The following is a 22,772-nucleotide window of genomic DNA, read 5'->3' on the forward strand; positions in this document are numbered from 1 at the left end:
TGTTTTCCTCTAGAGACTCCAGTTCAGTGAGAATGGAGAGACAAGCTACGGCTACCTTTCAATGGGTGAATCCTAATTTTTTTGCCACCAAGGCATGGATTTAATAAAAACATGACAACCTAAAACTGAATTGCCTCTGCTAACCCAGGATTCATCTGTAGAAACCATGTCTGGCTTATGTTTCCCCTTTCAAATGAAGTCTGAGTTCTGCTAATCTGCAGAAGCAGTCAAATCTGCACAAAGGCTCAGAGAAAACCACCAGTCAGGAAACACCACTCTGTAACACAACCACAAGACACTCCATAAAACTGGCCGTTTTAAAAAGTTGAGCTGTGGGTGCAAGTGAAGAGTGGGGCCCGCTTTGTGCAAAGCTGAGTCCGGTATCTGGTGTTAGTATGTGTGAGTTTTCCTGTCACGCAGTTTAGGGGTAAGAGAAACATAACATCCCGGTCGCACATTTGTGTGGGGAAAAGATCATCTCAGGTGATCATCTCAGCAGGCATCTATCGACGTGTTGCACCTCACTGTCTCCACCTGCCCAAACGGCTGCACCCGTGCGTAGCGGGGCCGGAGGAAGGACCCTGGCCATCTCCCCTGCCTGAAGGGCGGTGAGCGCCGGCCAGCCCTGCCCCGACCTGCCCTGCCCTGCCTGGTCCTGCCTGCTCCGCCGGGGCAGGGCGGGCGGGACCGGCAGCGCCCGGGGCGGGGGCCGGTCCGGGACCCAGCGGTGCCCCGCTGCTTCCTCGCCCGCTCCTGCAGAGCAGCTCTCGACCCCCCGGGCGGGGGTGTCGGGGGGACACCCGCACCGCGATTTCCAAAAGAAAACGGGATGGAGGATGCGCAAGGGTTTCCGCAGCTGTGCGCGTTCGTGGGTGCGAGGCACCTTCCCATCCTGCGCTCGCCTAAACGGTTGCCTTCCCCGCTGCTTCCCTCCGAAACACCTACGGGCCGTTCGGGGGTCGCCTGTGTTCCCCAGGGAGGGGGAGCTCCTGCCCCCTCCGGTGCCCGCGTGCGCCGCCGCCGCGACGGGAGCCCGTGGGAGCCGCCGGGGAGAGGCCCGGGGGTCCGGGGCCGGGCGCTGCCGGCCGGCGGGGTGAGAAGGCAGCTGGGCACAGGGGCAGGTCCCTCCCCCTCCGGCCGATTTCGGTGAGGAAGGTGAAATGCGGAAGTTGCCACCCAGAACCGTCAGAAGACCGTCGATTTTTTAGCCCGCGGCATGCTGTTAAGAAAAATAAATAAATAAAATAAAGCCGCCCTTCGTGCGTACAGCCGGCGTCGGTCCTCGTCGGCAGCCGCCGCTCGCGGCCGCTCTCCCGCATGGCGACATTACCCGCCGCAGACAGGAGGGCGTTCGCCCTGAAAATCAACAGGTAAGGGGCTTTCCTCGTCCCTCGCAACGATGCCTCGCCAGTCGTAGCCCGAGACCCAGCCAAGGCAGGCGGTCTGGCTGCGGGAGCGGGTCCGGGACGGCTCCTCCCCGGGAGACCCCCGGGGCGTGGAGCCGTCTGCCGGCTCCCGATAGCCGGGCTGGCCCTGCCGACGCCGCCCAGCCTTCGGGCGGGCACCCCACACCCCACACACCCCCCGCCTGGCCGCTCCTGCGGCCGGCAAGCGGCGACCCTCGGCGCGCCCCGCCGGGGCTCTCGCGGCCCCGGGGCGGTGCAGCCCCAGGGCGCGCTTCTGCGGCAAAGTCAGCTCTGACGAGGTGTACGCAGACGGAGCCGGCTTACGGCGTCGTGTCCTCTGTCAGGGAGGAAACGTCCAGCCTCACCCCGGGACCTCGTTCCCCGTCTGTTCTGCAGGGGCTGCTCGCTGGCGGCGGGGCGCAGGGCTGGGGTCTCTCCACCGCACGAAGCGGCAAAGTGACCTGGTGCCTACGTGAGCGCTGCTGGGAAATGAGGGGTTTATGCAGGGCAACAGTATTGCAATGACATACATCCCTGGGACTATTTTTTTTTCACCCTTTCATCTATGAAAAGAAGAAATCCTCCTGATGATTTAAAATAAATCTACTTCCCCCCTTCCTTCCCCAAACCAAATAAATTGGAGTTCAGCAGTTGGAACACCATAGTCCTGCGGCTGAGCTTGCTGTCTGCTAGACTTTGGTGTCTTTTCCCAGGGAAGTGCTGACTCTCAGCTGGTCTGTGCCCTGTGTTGGCAGTCAAAAAGCAAGACAATTATTTTCATATTGTTAGGTTAAAGGAAAACACAGACCTCATTTTCAAGAGTCTTGTCATCTGAGACAAAAACTGTGTTTCCAGGGTGTTGATGTAAGTACAAGGTAACTGAGTTTGCTGCCACGTAAAAGAACAAATAGCATAATGGTAATATAAACTGAGAATAAGTCTCTGTGCCAGAGAGAAAAATATGCAGAGAAGCTCCACCTCCTCAGCAATTTATTGGAAGACATGGGGTTTGCAGTCACAGAGGATAAAATTAGCTCTGCTGTGATGTGCCTTTCCCATGGCAGAATACACTTCAGTGTACCTTTCTGTATCCTTTGGGAATTAATTTTAAATTTATCATGGAATATTCACAAGAGTAAGTCATCATATTGAGATGGGCAATTCACAGTGGGATCCTGCCACAGTTCCTGATCATTTGGAGACTTGCTTGAACAAAGAGCATAACTGGCTGATGCTTAGAGGTTTGGGGTTATTTTCTTTCTTCCTATTTTTAGGGTCAGCCTTCTGGCAGCTTTTCCCAGCTGTGGTGATGGTCGCTGTTCATCTGTATGACTAAAGCCTTACAAAGTAGTGGAATCATAACAATCTGGCTTCATTTCACAAAGGCTCACAAAATTTTGCTAGTAAGAACTGTTGTGAAATTAAACCATTGTTACAATTTTTTAAATTTCTTTTTCTTTTGATTCAATAGTGAAATATTCAGTACTTTTTGTAGCAAGTTAAGTGTTCAGATATATTATTCATCCTGTTCTGAATATGGTTCCAATTGAACAATCTACATGTTTCTTTTGCAAGTAAGAGTATTCTCTTTTACACAGTATGGTAGAAATTACGTACATTTGCTAGCAGAGTGACATGTTTCCCTTTCTTCAAACGGAACAGGTCATTTTTACGTGACTCAAGTGCAGTTTGTTCTACTGACAGTAGAGTAACGGATCTTCACAAAAGTGTTCTTAATGTGGTGCTGTTTTCTTTTTTTAAAGGAATTTTCAGAATAAGAGGAACAATAGGTCAGTTTCTTGCCTGTACACAAAAGGCTAATTTACAGCTATAAAAATTTGTTCCTCTTTAGAGTTCCTGAGTTTACTTCTTCAAAATGCAACTCTTCATGAAAGCTGGACTTTACTGGCAAGGCATCGTTTACAGGAGTTTGCCTGTATAATTACTCTCCAATCACTACAAATTAGCATGCAAGTTCATCTCTTTCTCACTCTTTCTCTTGCCAGTGACTTGACTAAGCTATGTTTTTATGAGGGCCAGCAGAATTTTAGGCTCTGTACTGGTTCCTCAGTACAATGACATCAGCTGCCTCCCTACTAGTTATGTAAGGTGTATCCTGGTGTGTTCAGTGAAGCATGGTAGATATCTGACCACTTTATGAACTGTGTTAAACACTCTTCTGTAAAAAATTAGCAATGACATGATCCAAAATGTTATGTTAGTGGTCTTGTCATGATTCAAAGTTAGTGTGAGTTACCAATCATAAGCACTGGAGCTGCAGATGCATCAGGAACAGCTGTTACATGATAAGCATCACATTTGTTTAAAACAAGGTAAAACGTTAAAATTAGGCCTTCAAATGCCTTCAAACTTGTAAGCTGTATATGCAATCTGCCCACAGAACCATGTCTTCCTATCACTTCATTCTTCCTTCCACTCATCTGGTGTCTGTTGCACCAGCCTGTTGCTTCCTGCCTTTTTTAATCCTGCAAAGACTTGCACGTATGTTTTTAATGCATGTATGTGAGTAGTTCCTTCTGTTTCAGTGGGATAACTTTTACGTATAATGATGTTCATCTCATGTAGAAGTGAAGGAGAAAGCCTTTAGTGTCCCTCATGTTAGGCAGCACTCCTACTACTTACCTGTGTATTACCCAGAGCTAAGTTGCTGAAAACAACCTCAGAAAACATCCCGTTCAAATAACATTTTCTTTATTACGTGACAGATTAAATTCTGGGCCAACTTTATTCATTCTTCAAAATGAAGCCTGAAGTATCACTTAAAACTAAGTTGTAACTGTCTTTCCAAATGGCCTCCTGTGTTGGACAAAGGAAGGGAAAGAAAACCCTCATTAATGTGCAACACCAATAGACCCTTACGAGTGTTAGGTGTCTGTGGTGGTCAGAAGCCAGCACAGGTCATGAAAAAGCAGATCATCCTTGTTGAGTTGAGTCCTAGATAGTAATTAGAAAGTATCTGGGTTGCATGTTATGTGTCTACTTTCCAATCACAGTATTTATGACCAGAAATCAAGAAAGTTGAAAAATCATTTTGTAAGCTGCTGAGAAAAAAGAACTTATCATTGTTAAAAGTGTGGTCTCTAACATGTACCAGCTGAGCAGTGTACATTTGAGAGACCGTAGAAGCTGAATTTTATTCAGGTTGTCCCAGCAGTGTGTTAGGATAAACGCAGCACTCACAGAAGAGATTTTCTGGTTTTATTACTTTTATTTAGCTAGTGTAGTTTACTGTTTTATCTTCCACATAGATCTTGCAGTAGTAGTTAGTTGTTTTGATTTCAAGTGAAGAAAATCATGCTTTAGGCAGCTACCTGGGGCCCTGGCCACGAGTGCTGTACATTCAAAACATTTCAACACATAAATTGCAAAACAGAAAACTATCAAGAGCAGCAATTCAGCTCCCTAACATATCACTTAACTTTTAGTCATGTGACTCATGTAATTAAAAACCCTCCCAATAGACATATTCCTCAACTGTCTCTACAGACAACCAATGTCTGCATTTTACAAGTGTTATAAAACAGATTTTTAGCATTTACTTATTTCATTTCCTTGTCCCTGAAATTGTCCAGTTGCCAAACAAATTTTCTTTTCCTGTTCTAGTTTTAAGAAGTGTACTTAAGGATGAGTTTACCTGCATAGATTTATATTTAAAAAAACAAACAACTGACCCTACCAATATTAAAGCAAACATTTAGCTAAAGATTTCAAATTTTAAAAAGCCTGTGATAAAAGTCAAAGAGCTAATTCTCAAATTGTACCATAAATTCTACTTTACATTAATGAGGACAATGCATTTAAATTATTTCTACCTGAAATTAAAAGGTCAGCTTAAATCTTATATTGCATAAAGTCTCAGTTCTGAAGGTTCCCAAGAAATTTGCCTAAATGGCAAAGACTGTTGCAGAGGGGTCAGGTGCAACATGGTTTCAGTGGCAGAACAGGCCATTTCCTATGTACTCTGATAGCAGATTTCTCTTCAGTGCAACCCCTTTATGGGGCTGAGGCCAGCATCTTTTGATTGAATTTCAATAAAACCCTTGTCTTATGGATATAATAAAATGCTGATTACTTAAAAACATTGTCCAGACTCCATTGTACAGACCAAGATATTTTTTTAATTAATTTTTCTTTTTAAACTTTAAATATATTAAATAAGCTGCAAGAGGAACCTCAGTTCTTTGTATGTACAATAGATTTATGTAGTAAGTATAAAGATCTATTGCATTTTTAAAAAGATGTGGTAAACTCTCATAGTCAGTTTCTTACGTAAAGTAATATATTATAAAAACCTGAATAAAATTACCAGTCTGCTAATAGTGAAGGCGTTTTCCTTGTGTTTGATGCATACCTAAAACACACATTCATACTTTATCAACTTTAAAAAGCTGCTTATAGATACATCCTTCTTATCAAGTATGACCGTTGAGCCATAGCCTTATACTATGTAATGTCAGGACAGTGGTGGGATTAAAAATCCCGTGTTCATTTTTACTGGGTCAACCTAATTCAAGAGAGTGACAGAGGAGAGCATACTTGATGAAAGGGTTGAATCCTGCTTTACTCTAATGAGTTGCACCCTGAGAATCTAAGTGAGGATAACTTAATAAATGTTTTAGTGTTTATATTCAAGACAGTTTTATCAGATGATCAAATACTAACACACTTGAATTCATCGACAAGCCATACCATAAATATACAGTGCACTATGGCTTTTAAGAGAGGTTAAAAAATTGTAATTGTTATGGGAAAAGACTACTTCTTACATACTACACGAGTGAAATAGTAGTGGATTTGTGTTTGGTACGGAGAATGTTAAACACTAATAACAGATTAAAGATAAAAAAGCAGGATGTATATAAGTTTCATATGTTATGTATAAAAATCTGTTAGTAACAGTTTATGTAAATGGCTGGTTTTCTTAGACTTCCATAAAAATAAATGAGAAGCTGATTTTTTAAATTTTTTGGAGATTACTTGGAGCTGCATGTGCAGGGAATATAAAGATCAGGTTTGAATCTTACAATCAATACAAAGGTTTGGGTTGGAAGGGACCTTAAAGATCACCTAGTTCCAACCCCCCTGCCATGGGCAGGGACACCTTCCACTAGGTCAGGCTGCTCAGAGCCCCGTTCACCCCAGCCTTGAACACTGCCAGGGAGGTGTTCCTGTGTCTTGCCACCCTCATCATAAAAAATGTCTTTCTTATAACTAATTGGAACCTACCCTCTTTTAACTTTAAAACTATTACCTCTTGTCCTGTTGCAACAGGCCCTACTAAAAAGTCTTTCTCCGTCTTTCTTATAATTCCCCTTTACATATTGAAAGGCCACAAAGAGTCTACCTGAAGCCTTCTCTTCTCCAGGCTGAACAACCCCAACTCTCTCATCCTTTCTTCATAGAAGAAATGTTCCATACCTCTGATCATCTTTGTGACCTTCCTCTGGATGTGCTCAAACAGGTCTGTGTCTTTCTTGTACTGGGGGACCCAGAGCTGAACACAGTACTCCAGATGGACTCTCACGAGAACAGAGTAGAGTGGGAGAATCCCCTCCCTCGACCTGCTGGCCACACTTTGCTTGATACAGCCCAGGATATGGTTGGCTTTCTGGGCTGCAAGTGCACATTGCTGACTCATGTCCAGATTTTCACCCACCAATACCCCCAAGTCCTTCTCTGCAGGGCTGCTCTCAATCCATTCATCCCCCAGTCTGCACTGATCTTGGGGATTGCAGGACCTTGTACTTGGCCTTGTTGAACTTCATGAGGTTCATGTAGGCCCACCCCTTCAGCCTGTCAGAGTCCCTCTGGATGGCATCCCTTCCATCCAGCATGTCAACTGCACCATACAGCTTGGTGTTGTCTGAGAACTAGCTGAGGCTGCACTCAGTCCCACTATGTATGTCATTAATGAAGATATTAAATAGTATTCATGCCTGTACTTACTCATGAGGAACACCACTTGTTACTGGTTTTGATTTAGACATTGAGCCATTCACTGTAACTCTTTAGTTGGGGCCATCCAGCTAGTTCCTTATCCAGCTGACACTCCATCCATCAAATCTGTATCCCTCCAGTTTAGAGGTAAGAAAGTTGTGGGGGACTGTACAGAAGTCCAGGTAGATGATATCAGTTGCTCTTTTTCCGTGCAGGGAACTGATGCAGTCACTCCATTGTACAAGGCCACTAGATTAGTCAGGCACAATTTGTCCTAGATGAAGCCATGTTGGCTGTCTTTAATCACCTCCCTGTATTCCATATGCTTCAACATAACTTCAGGAGAATCTGTTGCATGATCTTACCAGGCACTGAGGTAAGTCAGACTAATGTTGTTCCTGCATACCGGTTTTGTTTGAGAGCCTTCTAATTTGTCTGTAGGAAATACCAGGGTGCTTGTCTTTCACAAATATCATTATACTTTTTTCACCTTTCGTTAACTTTTATATTAATTTTTTTCCAGTTTTTCAGCTGAATTGAACATGGTTTTTTTCCCAACTGCCAGAGCATCTATCTCCCATTTCCAGTTTACAGGGGTAGATTGTAAACTGACCAAAGTATCTTTCACAGAATCACAGAATGGTTGAGGTTGGAAGGGACCTCTGAAGGTCATCTTGTCCAACCCCTCTGCTCAAACAAGGCCACCTAGAGCTGGCTGCCCAGGACCATGTCCAGATGGCTTTTGAAGACCTCCAAGGAGACAGACTCCACAACCTCTCTGGGCAACCTGTGCCAGGGGTCAATCACCCTCACAGTAAAAAGTGTTTCAAGTGGAAGCCCCCGTGTCTCAGGTTGTGCCCATTGTTTCTGATCCTGTCACTGGGAACCACTGAAAAGAGGCTAGCCCCATCTTCTTTACGCTCTCCCTTCAGATATTTGTATACATTGGTAAGATCCTCTCTGAGGGGATTTTCCTGTCAATCCGTTTTTCCAGCCCATTGAGGTCCCTCTGAAGGGCAGCATGACTCTTTGATGCATCAACCACTCCTCCCAGTTCTGTGTCATCAGCAAACTTGCTGAGGGTACACTCGCCCCATTCCAGATCATTAATGAAGATGTTAAACAGGATTGAACCCAGTATTGACCCTTGGGTTATACTGCTAGTTAATGGCCTCCATCTAGGCTTCATGCCACTGATCACCCCCCTCTGGGCCTGGCTGTTCAGCCAGTTTTCAGTCCGACTCATTGTCTGCTCATCCAACTCGTACTTCACTGGCTTTAGACATAAGTTTCCTTTAGACATATGAAGAACCCAGTCTCCTAAGCGTTACTTCTGCCCAGAAAAAGACAATTCTGTCTTCCTGACTTACTGCAAGCTAATTTCTCCTAGCTTTTTATAGCATCATTGTCTTGGTGTCGTCTGGATTTGTATACAGCATAAGGAATAGATTGTACATGGCTCTCAAGTAAGTGCAGAGAAGGGAGAGAAGACAGGGAGTTCTGCTCCTTCATACGCTACTCATAAAGGCCAGTCCCCACTGCAGTTGCTGCACATAGATGCTTTACCTCCCATCCCACCACTGTTTGGATTCAAGGCAATCTGAGTGAGCAGAAAAGATAAGGAGTTGAGACCATGGTTTCATTCCTGTTGTATCCGTTATGAGTGCTCACTGCATGTGAACAACTAAACAGTCGTTAAATGCCTCAGATGACTGTTTCCTTAAGTATATTAACCTGTCTCTCTTCGTCTGGGACATTTTTACAGGTACTCCTCCACTCCAAGGGAGAGATGTAACCTGCAGGAATAACGACCTTCTAAATCTACCACAAACTCAAGAATACTAAAGCAGACTAGGGGTGGATCCTGTCTATTGTAAATAGCTCTAGAGATAATACAGGGAATTTCCTAATGCCTGTGAGGTTATCTTTTCATCAGCCCTAAAGATAATTAATTTGCCTATGCTAGGGTGTTTCCAGTGAGCAGTCAAATTAGACTAAATCTATGTCAGTGCAGTGCTTCTAAATATGTTTTACGACCACACTTGAGCAAACGACAAATTTAAACGGTATACAGTTTGGCTTGTCACTATGTGTAATTCAAACCAATATCAACTGATTTGCATCTCACATTCTGGCATGACAATTGTTGCATTTAGGCCCAACTATATCAAAGCCTGTCTGCATTCACACAGTCTGTTGAATTATACCTGGGAGTAAGCTATGCTGTAGACCATATGAGTAGAACGTAGCTATAGGCCATAAGAGAGACAACTTCATGAGGGGAGGAACACTGCTATAATATTTGTTATGGACTGGGCTTAGATTGCAAGCTCTGTCATGTTTTATACAAGTAATTTTTTCTTATAGAATGAAAAGCAAGCAATGCACAAAGCTATGTTTGTGCAAAACTGTGTTCCTTAAGATGTTTCTAGTTCCGATGGGGAAGTGTGTGAACATTGCTTCCTCCTGTAGCAGAGGTGAATTGTAAATCAGTTACAGGAGTAGGCTGAGCAAGAAAGCAGTATCATATATCAAGATTATGCCATAGGGTATTAATTCATAGTCCTAATATAGATTCCAGTAAGTACCTGCTCATTTTTCAAAGATTATTGAGGACGCTCTTACTAGATTTGACATCCTATTGTCCATCACAAAAAGTAAATGCATTTTCCTCTGGTACACTGTGCAAAAGATTACAACATTTCCTGCCTAAAATATATCTTTTAGGAAGTAGAAGAGAGGAGAAAGAAAATGCCCTCTTAACTACTTTTCAGAGGATACTAATGCCTTTGGTCATTCACAGTGATTTACTTTTGGTTTCTATTGTTTATCCCAAACTTTATGATTATCTTTTCTGGAGTGGTCTGCCTGCTACACAGTCAAGGTGATAGCAGCCACTTAAGAAGGTGGTTGACGACAAACACAGGCCCATCCAGCCAAAACTGTATGAAGCATTACAGGCGCAGGTAACATAGGGTCCTACTCCTAAGTGTACTCCTCATCAGCAAGTAGGCAGCTGTAGAAACAAAGCCTTTAGAGAACAGTTGGTCATGCAAACATAATACTGCTGTTACTGTTGAGACGTTACTGACAGCTGTTGTTATCAGGAAGATAATCTCTTCATCAGACTGCGTACTCCTTTGTGTTTAAAATATAACCATCTATTTTCTATTACAGTTGTTGAAGTCTGGTATTGTACTGTACTTGCATATCTGTGCAATCACTGGAATCAGACATAATCCCTGCTACATGATGAGAGTACTGAGCTTTTTGCTGTGTCTCTGGAAAATGGCTGGTGAGCAGGAAATGGACTTCAGGCTCTGAGTGGAAAAGCTGCATTTTAAAATTCTTTTTTAAGATTTTATGTCCCTCTTAGATTTCAGGCATCTATATGCATTGTAAAGTCTAGGCTGCAACTTGTGATGAGGTTCTTTTTTTACAGTACAGGAAACCCTAAGCTTACCCAAGAAAAATATTGCAAATGAGAAACATCTTTATGTCCAACAGGTCCTGCGTATGAATTATCTTATTTATCTTTCCAAACAGTTTTTATTTTTAAACATGAAGTGAGAACCAGCACTTTTACCAGTTTTAGTTTTTATGGTCATTTAAAATTACGGTTCATGGGCATAGTTCAGCATAGTTGTCCTTTTATCTATTCTGGCTTGATTTTTTTTTAATTTGTTCTGAAAAACACACACCAGCCTATACAGTTTTCTGTAGCAGTAGAAAAAGGGCCTGTGGAAGGTGCTTACCTGATAACATACACTAAATGCTTGCCATCATGAATGCAGTTACAGAAAAATAGGTCCAGGCCTAGGTCAGCTTTTGGGCCAAGTTCATATAAAAAGTCCACAATATTTTTCCTGTGACCTTCATAGAATAATACTTGCACATGATAAATCACAGTTTCCTGAGCTTCAGTAATAATGGCCTGAAGACTTTTTATAAAGGAGTCAGAACACCTGGACTCGATATTAGTATTTTTCCCTAAAGTCAAGCAAACTAGATTAGGTAAGAGTATATTTTATTTCAGTTGTCACATGATCTGAGCTTTTTATCATTATAATAGCAAAACCTCATGTTTAGAACATTGTTAAAGTAAAATTTAACCTTTCCCCAAGCTTGAAATTTTCCAGATGAATCACAAACTGAAATTCAGTTTGTAACATCAAATGTCTTGCATCATCCAAATGTGTTTATGAGGGTGTGTAGTATAATTTCTGTGGAATTTGTATCTGTAGTGATAGCCAGCAGATATAAAAATATATTCTTTTGAACAGCAGAGTTGTTAACATATGCCAGATTCTGTGGACATTCGTATTTTTAAAAGTGTGAGTGGAAGATTCAGCTTTCAGGTGTATTTTAGTTACTGCTCTGGCTCCCGCTGAAGTTGAATCAAAATTCCCTGTTCTAAAAATGGCAGTACATCTTCATGTACTTGAAATTGGGCCTTTTTTTTTTTTTTGAAGTATACTGCCCTAATAAAAGATTTTAGTTTTTCTAGTTAAACTTACAGCTTTAAAGAAAAAATGTTATTCTAAGAAGTAACTGGAAAAAAACCAACTCATGGTTTTCCTGTCACAGAAAGGTCACATTGAAACTCCACAAATCTGTATTCTTAGGCAATGAGGGGCCAAAATGTTAAGACAAATTATATTTCCAGTTCTGTGCCATTTGCATGATCTCCTCCTTTGACTTCTGAAGTACTCACAGTATTAAAGAACGATCTGTGAATATATTGTGAATTTTTTTGAAATTGTCAGTCATGAGACAATGTACAAATTTTTTTCCTGATAAAAATAAAAACAATTTTGTAGAAGCAAAAAGAAAAAATTCCCTAGAAAAACATTTACATGGTCTTTATTATTGCTCTTAATGTCTGACTTTTTTTCAGTTATTAATAATTGTTTATTAGGAAGAAAGTAAAAATAAAGCACATAAATTATTATACTTCGTACAGGTTTTATAAAATTATCAGCATTACAGTAGCATTTTCTTAGTGAAATCCTTGTGAAGCTCAGATAATACGTGTGAGCTGGAAAACAAATCCTGGCATTTATTTCATAATCACCCTGTTGTGAGTTGGTAGGATAGTGCAACCAAAACAAAAATCTAAAAGCATAAACTGATACAGTTCTATTTCAAGTCACAGTATAAAAGGAAGATGGCATGTATGATCACTAATGCTTTTGAAATTGTCCTGTTGTAGAGGATCTAGGAATTGGAAGACTTTTAAACAGTTTACCAAGGAACAAGCCAGAAAAAAACAAAAACAAAAGAGGGAAAGAAAAAAAAAAAAAAAAGAAGAGGTAGGCCCAAACTACAATGTTTGCCCTGGAATAGAGACCTGTAGAGTCCTGTGGAGACTTCAGGGGCACATTTGTTAGACAGCATTTCTTCAGCTATCTCATTTGAAATGAAGATTGAATGAGTGACCCATGTGAGCTTTAGTACTTCAAGCAGAGACTGCTCCGAACCAACCACAGAAAATTATCCTTAGATAAATTGAGGTTAATCCATTCATAATGAAAGATTTGTGTATATATTGCTGTATGCTGATAGATTTTAAGCTAATGGGAACAACAAAAGAGTTCTGCTGTTTTCACACAAATTTATCTTCTGTTAGCATCATTAATTAGCATATGTGTATTATTCATTAGAAACTTTGTATTGCATATATAAACTATCATGATCAGCTTAAGTCTATAATAGGATGACAAATACGATTGATTTATACTCTCTGCTTTCCAGGAGGTACCACTAAACTATCATATGAAACATTACACCTAAAACCACTTTCATTGCAAGAGCCAACCAGTCAACAATGCATGCACAATGTCTTCTCAAATGTTGTATCATAGCTTTTCCATATTATCCATAGAGCAGTGATTAAAAAGCACATAAAAGCATGGTTGATCAGGACCAAATCCTAAATCTTCAGTTTCATTGCATGACATGAAAGTATGGTTGTCCTTTTCCTCCATTGCCAGGATTAGAAAATGAATTTTTGTGTGTGTTTATGTCTTTTCATGAGGCAGAAATAGCAAAACTGAGCAGCAGTGAAAAATCTTCATGGAATGAACGGCGTGTATGACCTGGGACAAAGATTAACCTCTTGCCCGATTTACTTTGTAACAAGCTGCCAGCATAATAAAGTCGAGGATTACCTCTCCTAGACTTCTTTCTTTGTTCCTTCACCATCTCCTTTGAGAAGATTGTGGTTAAATTTCAACCAAATTGAATATGATCTTTATTCCTTAGCTGATACAGAGTCTTAATGTGGTAGACTCCAAAGCAGGGGTGACACGCCAGAGGGTGTATAGCCTACCTGAGCCATCAGGGAAATAGCAGCTAGTTCAGATGGACCACTGCTGTAAACAGTGACTAACAAAGCAGAGGTCTGATGCCTTAAGGACTGATTAGAAACTTAGAAGAAAAACAGCCAGTTCCACTGGGTAGAAAAAGCAAGATTCCCATATTTGCTACTTAAAGATCTGGATTGTTGCCCAAAACTTTATGTGTTTGTGTGTGGGAGTGAAGTAGGTGGATGGTAGGTAATTGTTACCTTTTTCTCTCCCAGAGTTTTTTGTTGCTTGTTTTTAGTTGTAACTAGAGAAGTTTCATGTTAAGCTCAGGAAAGGAACAAAAGCTAGTTGAGAGTTTTCTGTGTCAGTATCAGATGAAAGGAATTAGTCCTCAGGGTAGCCAAGACTGAATATTTTACCTGTTAAGCAAAGGTTTTCACTATTCTACTTTATGATTCTGCCATCTGTATACATTTAAATATGAAATGTTTCTCTGTCCTTGAGGATAGTTCTTACAGTCTCTCTTTATTTCATTTTTTTATCTTTCCTTGCTGTCTAAGTGTGTATGCAGCTCTTGCCAAAGACAACTCATTGCTCCTCAGAGTCTGCTGGAAAGGACTGTAAGGGTGTTAAGGACTGCTCTTCCTGCCTCCCTCTAGTAGGTGAATTCTAATAGTAGGTAACTTTGGATAACTTGATCCAGTAGGCGTGTGAAGCATACTTTAAAAATCAGGTTTTTTCTTATGAAGTTTCTGATTTCCAGTTAATAGATGATCTTTAAAACTGTTCTCTTTCTGTTTTCTTTTATTTCTAGATTTCTGTTCTGGGTTGAAGTTTTCGTATTATCGACATACTAGCAAAATACCCATTGTGCCTGCTTTTAAACTATATATTTCAAAGAACTATATTGTTGAGCAGAATTTACAGTAAAACTACAGAACCAGCTTTATGCATTATAAGCATTCATATAATTTTAAATATAGAACCCAGCACTGTTCAGCCACAAATCTAACATATGTTAGAGAGAGAAAATAAAAGACTATTTTATCTTCCTTTCCTGATACCTCATCTAGGCACAACCAGTAACACAAATCTCCAAGTTCCCAATCCTGCAATGAGCTCTGCCCTGAGAAACATCTCAGAAGTTGACCTACAAGTTAAATTTAATTTTAAGAACCTCCAGGCATAGTCTGTTACTTCAGTTACACTGCTGTTTTAATATATTATGCAAACTGTACACTTTGCATTGGAGAGTATTTGTGCAATACAGACTATGTCTCAACTTTTTCTTAGCAGTTCAGGAGAATTGCTGGAGGATTGCATCTACCAGTGGGACAGACACTGGTGAAATTCTGATTAAGCAGCACCAGTTTTTGTTTTGGTTTAGATTTTTTTGCTATCCTCCAGTCCCATTTGGGTGGATTGGGAAGTCTGGTGAATTCCAGCTTTTTCAAGATTTAAACCAGAGGAGTGTGGCATCATTGTTCAGGTAGAGCCAAGACAACACAGAGTGGCGCAATGAATTCCAGTTGGTATTTTGCTCCAACACCATGGAGCAGACAAGGATCTAGACAGTCCAGAAGAGCCCTCGGCTCTCCCATCTTTCCACAGGCTTACACTATCTTGCAATGTGCCATGTAAACACTGACTAACTGATTTCAGCAGTGACTTTTGTGTAAAAAAACTCCCCCAAATCTAACCTTTTTCTTTTCAGCTAGTATTTCCTCTTTATCCTAAACAAAGGGACAGGTACCAACACGAGAGGTCTGAAGAGCTATTAACACACTGCTGAGTCTCATTGCTGGTCTCTGAAAGGCTTGCAGTTGCCCAGGGGCTGTTCTCCAGGTAGTTCAGAGACATGATCTACACCACCAGTGTGTTCTTGTAACTGTGGCATCACCAGATGGCCACTTCCAGTGTCCTGCTGCTGTAGCAGTAGCAACATTTTTCCTAATAACTTATTAAATCTTTCTGACTTCAGTTTAAGCAGATGACTTCTTCTTCGTCTTCACTTTGTGGACATGAATTGCTCACTGTTTTCTTTACAGGTTGGTACCTTTTACACAGTCAAGGACAACTGCTGTGTCCCCTCAGTCATGTCTTTTGTAACACATCTGTTTTTTTCAATCTTTCCTCATGAGTCATCCTTCCCAAAATTTTTAACAATCTGACTGCTCTCTTTTGAAGCCTCTTAAATTTGATTGCATATTACTCAGTGGTGTTCTAAGTGTGTACATCAGCCTAAGCACTGTCTCATTGGCTTAAATAAATAATTTCTCTTTTTCCTCACTTATAGTACTTTGATAGGTGTCCCAGTACACTCTCTCAGAGCCTCTTCTGTGGCATGGCTCAGTTCATTTCCCTTTTTGTATTTCTGCATTTGATTTTTTCTTTCTTCTGAAGGGTTTACATTTATTTTTATTGAATCTAACTGGCTGGTTTCAGACTATTTCTAAAATACGAGATCATTTTGAGTGCTAGCTGTGCCTTTCAGAGCACTTACAACTCCTTCCTGTCTGATGTGATCCACAAATTTTATTACTATGTTACCTATACGAACATCAGTGTTGTAAAACAAAATATGGACTGGAACTAGACTGCGGAAAAATTAACTTGCTTCTCACTTAGAGTAGTATATTGTTTGAAATCTCTTCACAATCTTATTTTTAACTATTGATGCCTATGCCTTAAATATGTTTTTTAACCGGTTTTGAAAACAGCTGTGATGATTACATCTAGCCACTGTCTCTTTACTTTGCTTGTAGGAATGTCATGAGGGACACTATCAAAAGCCTTACTGAACCTAGTTAAACTATCAATCACAGAAAAGTATTAGATTGGTTTTACATTACTGCCCTTTGATAAATCCATATTGATAGTTCATCATTACCTAATAACTGCCAATAATAGTCCAATAATTGCCAAACTTTCTGGACCATAGCTTACTACGGTCCACAGTTTTTTAGTTGCCCACCATGCACTTCATCATTGGACCATTAATAAACAGGTGTTACTAAGGTGGTGTACATTTTATTGTTAAGTAAGATTTCATGGCCCCCTTGCTTCAACTGGAGACCACAGTTTGGGACCTGATGTTCCAGGTACTTATGAGTTGCTCTACTACCTTTTTGACTATCAGAGGTGAGCTCACTGGTCCATGATTATTTGAGCCCTCCTTTCTAGAGATACAGTTGCCTTTTTTTCTCAGATTTTTCAGTGACTGCTTTGTGGTGATCTTTAATCACTTGCCTTCTTTCCTTATTGTTTTTTAGCAATAGCTAGACCATTGCTGCTGCTAAGGATGACTGTAAAGCTCTTCTCAGAATCAGACAGGGCTGTTGTACAGGCAGGGAGGGTAAAAGTAAGGCCATGTCATAGGTGGACTGCAGCCTCCATAAAAGCTGGGACACCACATGCACTAGGTTAATGTGGACCATCATTTTCCTGTGGGTACCCAGACAGTGTCTGAGGTAGCTGTTTGATCAGAAAACAGGCATCTCTCAGACCACAGCCATTCTGACATTATTGAAAAGCCATCTAGAAGGAACTCTGTTTACACCTTGGTTCTCAGGTTTTCAAAACTTTACGTACTGATCTCTGTAACACCCACCTTTTCAGTAGTCAACTTGTGCTTTTGGTTTAGCATCTTCAGCAGCTGTGTCTTTCCTTTACCTATTCCTAGTAGATCCTGACAATCATTTCTGAGTTCGTTCAAACCAACTTTGCTGTCTTATGTTATTCTTACCCTATTTCTTTCTTTCTTCCTTCAGTGATATGAAAAACATGTAATCAATCAATCAAACTACTCTGAAACTATTTGAAAGTCACCTTTATAGATTTCAGGATTCTTCTTCCATTGGACTGATTTATTTTACAGGTTCTTTCTTTCAGTATTGGGGACACTCTGGAACTAATGTCAGCAGTCCTGAGAAATGTATTTCCTCTCTGTTAGCTGGGCTTGCACAGGCTTTTACCAGACAGCAGATTTGCCCTTTATCCACATGCTTCCTCTTTCCTAGATCAAAATTCATACCATTTCCCCTTCAAAGAGCCTGATGACCCCATAGCTGGTGTAATTCAGATGTGTTATATCATTGTTTACAGCAGCAACTTCTGCAATACACTGTAACAGAGTTTTTTACATTCATTAACCCAACATCTGCTACTATATCTGTCATTTACATCGGTAACAGATACTTGTGCATGGTGTAGAAACTGACTCAGTTTGAAGGGAAATAGTATTTTTGAATAATTTGGAGTTTATTTTATACCTTGCTACATACATTCACGATCAGAGCTTATTTGTAGTGGGAAGATGAGTAACAATAACCTTGATATACAAGCAGATTTTCCTTTTAAAATAGGGCAAAAAAAAATCTAAGGAACACACAGACTTCCTCACTCTCCCTACATGGCTTGTTGCATATATAATTATTGAATAACCTTTTAAAAAAATCCATTTCATCCTGTCTGATTTTTGGAATACCACTGATGAGTAGGAATTTCTCTTCCAAATGAATTTCTTTTCTTTCTCCATAAATCTGGCTTTGCTCTGTCTGCAATTGCTGCACCCTTCAGATTGGAACAGTGTCCCACTCACACCTGGCATGGCCTTTTGACCTACAAGCAACTATTATTTATGCATCTTTTATTTTAGAAGTCAGTCCTAATACCTTCTGTGAGATGCCCATCTCTTAACATGAGCAGAACTGCATTGAGCAGAATTTAGGTTTTTGTTATGGTTGTTAAGGGGAGCACTAGTAAGAGATTAACTGTCATAGAATAGGTATGGTAGTCATAGAAATCAGGAGGGCACAGAGGAGGGAAGGGACATACTAAACAGGCAAACTGTCCTGTGGCGTCTGGTAATTCTAAGATGCCTATCAATGCTTGCTGGAGTTGGAAATGACTCTCGTACAGAGGGGAAAAATCTTCTTACCTCTGTATTTTCCTGTCTCTCAGTTGGCTGGCCTGGTGGGCTGCAGAGTTGTTTGTTTTGTTTTGTTTTTTTTTAATTTGGAATCTGCCTAAGTGCATCTTGTTCTTTCAAAAATCTTATCCTAAACATTCATGGTGAAATATATTGTAGATGTTTTGTTAACATTTTATGGCTGATTATTCTTAAATCATATGAAGTATTAATTGATTTGTTTCTATGAAAAATTACCAAGCTACTCTGATTACTGAATTTTCAGGTTGAGTACATGCACCTGTACTATCACTCTGGGATTTCTGAAGAATTCAGTATTGACCTCTTTCTGTTCCCATTGAAATGAATTAATTAGCACTTAAGAAGTCTTCTCCTGAAATGTTCAGCTGATACAGTATAGGCTGATTTTTAAACTCATGCTTTGGTTTGTCTTGTGCTTTTCACGGCAGACCGCATTATTAACATAAGTCTGGGCTTACTGTTCAGTGAGTGGTCCTGTCTTGTTTTTATCCCTAGGTCAATTACAGTTCATTGAAATACTTGCCTCAGTGATGTTCATTTTTCTTTCTCTATTACTGCTTATTCTCTATTGCTCTATTATCCTGTATCTTTGCTTTGCAGAAATGAATCTGCAAGTATTTCTGTACAGGTTGCAGTCACACTTCACTTAAGGTTATTCTTTCTTGCATAGCCTTTCCCAGTTGTGAGGACTGCAATATAATGATAATGATCTGTGGGAGGAGTGTCAGAATTTAATTATCTAAGACTGCAAATGTTTTTTGAGGTTTGTATTGACTACAAAACAAGAGGAGTCTAGGACATAACCAAAATACATTTCTAAACACTGGGACAGGAGTCTAAATTGGTTAAAGTCTGCCATTTAGAATGTGTATGGGGATAATTGTAGTTATAAGGGTTTTTCTCTGCTTAATTAAAGGCACTCCTCTGCAGAAATAAGAAAGCAATTTACTCTCCAACCAGGCTTTGCACAGTTCTGCCAACGAAGCTTAAGTACCCCTGGCTTTTCTACTCTTCATCTGGTAAGTTCTGGGTTTATCTTCTTTACACAGGTTTGGCATCTACATTGCTTAATGCTTTTAGGGTAAATTAAGTGATCTTCTTAAGTTGTCTTGCTTTCCACTGGCTTCTGCCTGAAGCTGCTAAGAAAATACTTGTGGTGAGCTGGGGAAATTACGCATTCAAAAAAACTGAGAATGGTCCTTAGAGCCTGAAATAGACAGTCTTTGTGCATACTACTATAAATCGAAGTTAATTAGTAAGTATTGGAGTATATTACATCCTTTCCTTGCTGGAAACATTCAGCTCCATCAAGTAAAAGCATTGTGTGGTGATAACAGATTATTGGCAAAAGGAGGTCAGTGAATAAAGAGAAAAAAAGAAACGTAGAGGCTCAGCTAGCTTGGTTTACTATACAGTTTCCAGAGCTAGCAGCAGAGACAGCACACTGTCCTGTTTTTCACTGATGAAGAGTAAGCATATTAAGTGAGAAGTGCCGAAGTATGCCCTGATTGGCATATATACAGTTAAGTCAACTGTTACGTGTCTCCAAATCATCTTCAGCCTTCCATGTGTAATCCCCTTCTAAAGAAGTCAGGCTGTATGACACTGCCCTTATGACAAAGGGAAAAAATGCCAGCTCTTTTTAATTGCCTTTCATGAGGATGGGTATTCTGCAAATATGTTTTGCCATAAATAAAACTGGTTAAGATTTGGCTACTCCCCTTCCTACCTTTTTAATTTTTTATTTTTGTGAGGCCCAATAAGTAGAAGCAGGAAAAGTCTTTGTGCACCAGTGCTTGTGAAAAATGTAAAACAGTAGATGTAAGCCCTTACTTCCTGTGTGTCAGGGCCTCCCGCCACTACTCACTTCCTTAATCTGAAATGCTGTGGTGTTTTAACTTGTTCCTTGCGGTTATTCAGCCTGGGGAGGCTACATCCCTTCTTCTACATGCAGACAACAGCTTTTGCTCTTGAGAAACTTGGTAACGGTTCATTTACTGAATATTACGCCGTAGCTGCCATTTTGTGTGCTGTCACAATCTGCATGCCTCTAATCCATCATCCTTAAAAAGGTATGTTTGCAGTAATGATTTGTGGCATTTTCTGTAGAATAATTGTTTTGCACACTTGTATGATGTGTGAAAAGGAGCACTGGCTTCTTAGTTGAAACAGTATCTCTGTTTTCTTTGATAATTTGTACAAGTCATTAGGGAGACCATTACCCTCCATCTGCATTTACCTTTTCCACCATCTTTTTTACATTCATGTCTAATTTATGATAGTCAAAAGCACACATTTTTGGTGATTAAAGACTATTAACACTTCAACTAGAAAAATCTGGAAGACATAATGAAATGCGATGGGTTTGACTTGTCAGAATGGAAAAGTGTGATTTCTGGAAGGAAGTGCAATGCTTAATCAAAAATTAGATTGTATTAAACAAAATTATTTTTGTACATCTTCAGCAACTGAAAAGGTGTAATATGCTTTTGTATACTTTAAGCTGTGTTTTACGTTAATCTTTTGTGAATTCTTTTTTTTAGTGGATCTTCATTCATATATATATATACTAACATGTAATGTTTTACCTACTGGCAGTGCAGTAAGTGAACTTTAAGGATACTATGCTAACAATTAACAGAAAATCAATAGCAAATAAAGATCACTGTTTACTCATAGTAATTGATCCAGTATGCTCAGCACTACACTATGTACAAACCAGAGATAGTGCTTAACCTAAAAAATTATTAGCAGCACAGTGTATTTCTTCAGCTGACTGCCTCATGACATGCTGGATTTACTGTTAGTTTTAGGTTTTCCCTTTGGATAAAAAGAGCAAAGAAAGAGAGAGGTTTTCCCAAAGGTGTTTTCAGATAATTCAATCGAACCCTTAAAAGTGCAGGCAGAGGGGTGAGCTCAGAGACTTTATTTATGCAGAGGCCAATAAATACATTTTCCCTATAAAAGGGGAACCTGGGGCGGGGGGTGGTGGTTGGTTGTGTTCAAAGATCTCTACTACATCATTTGCAGTAATATTTACCACATCTGTTTTTTTCAAAAGTTTAAATTGGGTTGCTTCTCCTAGATGTTTTTAGCGCATTTGTTATAAATATTCTTCACTTTCTGCAAAATGTTTCTGGATTTTTATTAGTTGAATAACTTCATCACTTATATTTCCAGAACACTAAAAAGTCTCCAAAACTCAGCTTTAACTTATATTCCTATTTACAGTGACTGACGTGGCATATAATGTGTGAGCCATTGTAGCTCAGAGTTCCCCAGAGCTTTGTCACCATTGAGCACCTTTGCATATTTCATAAATTGTGGAATTCCTCATTGTCCTATTGAGTTAAAATTCCTGATCTTGTGGGTGTAACACTGTTATGTGCAAAGATCACTTCATGCTCAGGTGAAAATACTGTCAACTTGCATGAGAGCCTTGCATGAGTACGAATCAGTAATAATGAGTGAAGACTTCATGATTTTGGCCCACAGATTTTATTTGTGGAGAAGAACACTGGAGTATAAGGAGAATAGCTCCAGAACGCACGTTGGATGAGACAGTAGCCACAGTAACATTGAGTATAAAGGCAGTGTTGATATTAGGGACACCAAGTGCCTTATTTTCCCCACACCCCATCAACAACACCATAGAGGTAGATTATCTGATCTATGTTCAGACTGTTTATTGCTGGTAGCTTCAGAAGGCAGTCCTGTGAAAGGTGTTTGTGCTAATCAGTACAATGCAATCCTTGCTCTTTACAGACAAGGATGATTTGATAGCTAATTTTTGCTAGAATTCTTCCTCCTAGTAAATAAGTTATGCAGTGCTATTATTCTAACACTCTAGCTATTTTTCTGTGCTCTTACTGCACTGAGGTGTCCTCAGCCTTTTTGGACCTTACAGAACATAAACTATAGGTTTTCTAAAGCTGTAGCTTTTAGATCTATTTGTTACTTGTCAAGAAAATTAACAACAGGAGATCCTGAACTCTGTACTCGACTGGACAGATGTTTTAGTTTCTAAACATATACAGACTACTTTTGCTGGCTATATAGCAAGTAAAATAATTTTCAGTTTTATCTATACATAGAATAACATATACTTTTAACATATGAAGTCACATTTATGTGTTTGTGGAACATTTC

At 40.2% G+C, this 22,772-nt stretch overlaps 1 protein-coding gene across 3 annotated transcripts in view; it reads left to right on the plus strand.

The window, feature by feature from the left end:
• The first annotated feature begins 1,098 nt into the window (after window positions 1-1,098).
• The window catches only part of DOCK8 (dedicator of cytokinesis 8), a 99,070-nt gene continuing 77,396 nt past the window's right edge, over window positions 1,099-22,772 (plus strand). Inside the window, exons 1-2 of one of the 3 annotated variants that reach the window (XM_074812028.1) lie at window positions 1,099-1,370; window positions 19,540-19,642. In XM_074812028.1, coding sequence (XP_074668129.1) covers window positions 1,318-1,370; window positions 19,540-19,642 — 156 coding nt within the window. In that variant the 5' untranslated portion in view covers window positions 1,099-1,317. Of the gene's footprint in view, window positions 1,371-19,539; window positions 19,643-20,543; window positions 20,696-22,772 lie in introns of those variants that run through there. The other 2 variants (XM_074812029.1, XM_074812031.1) reach the window with 2 other exon arrangements.

The sequence above is a fragment of the Strix aluco genome, chromosome Z (genome assembly GCF_031877795.1).
Source record: "Strix aluco isolate bStrAlu1 chromosome Z, bStrAlu1.hap1, whole genome shotgun sequence".
NCBI lineage: Eukaryota > Metazoa > Chordata > Aves > Strigiformes > Strigidae > Strix > Strix aluco.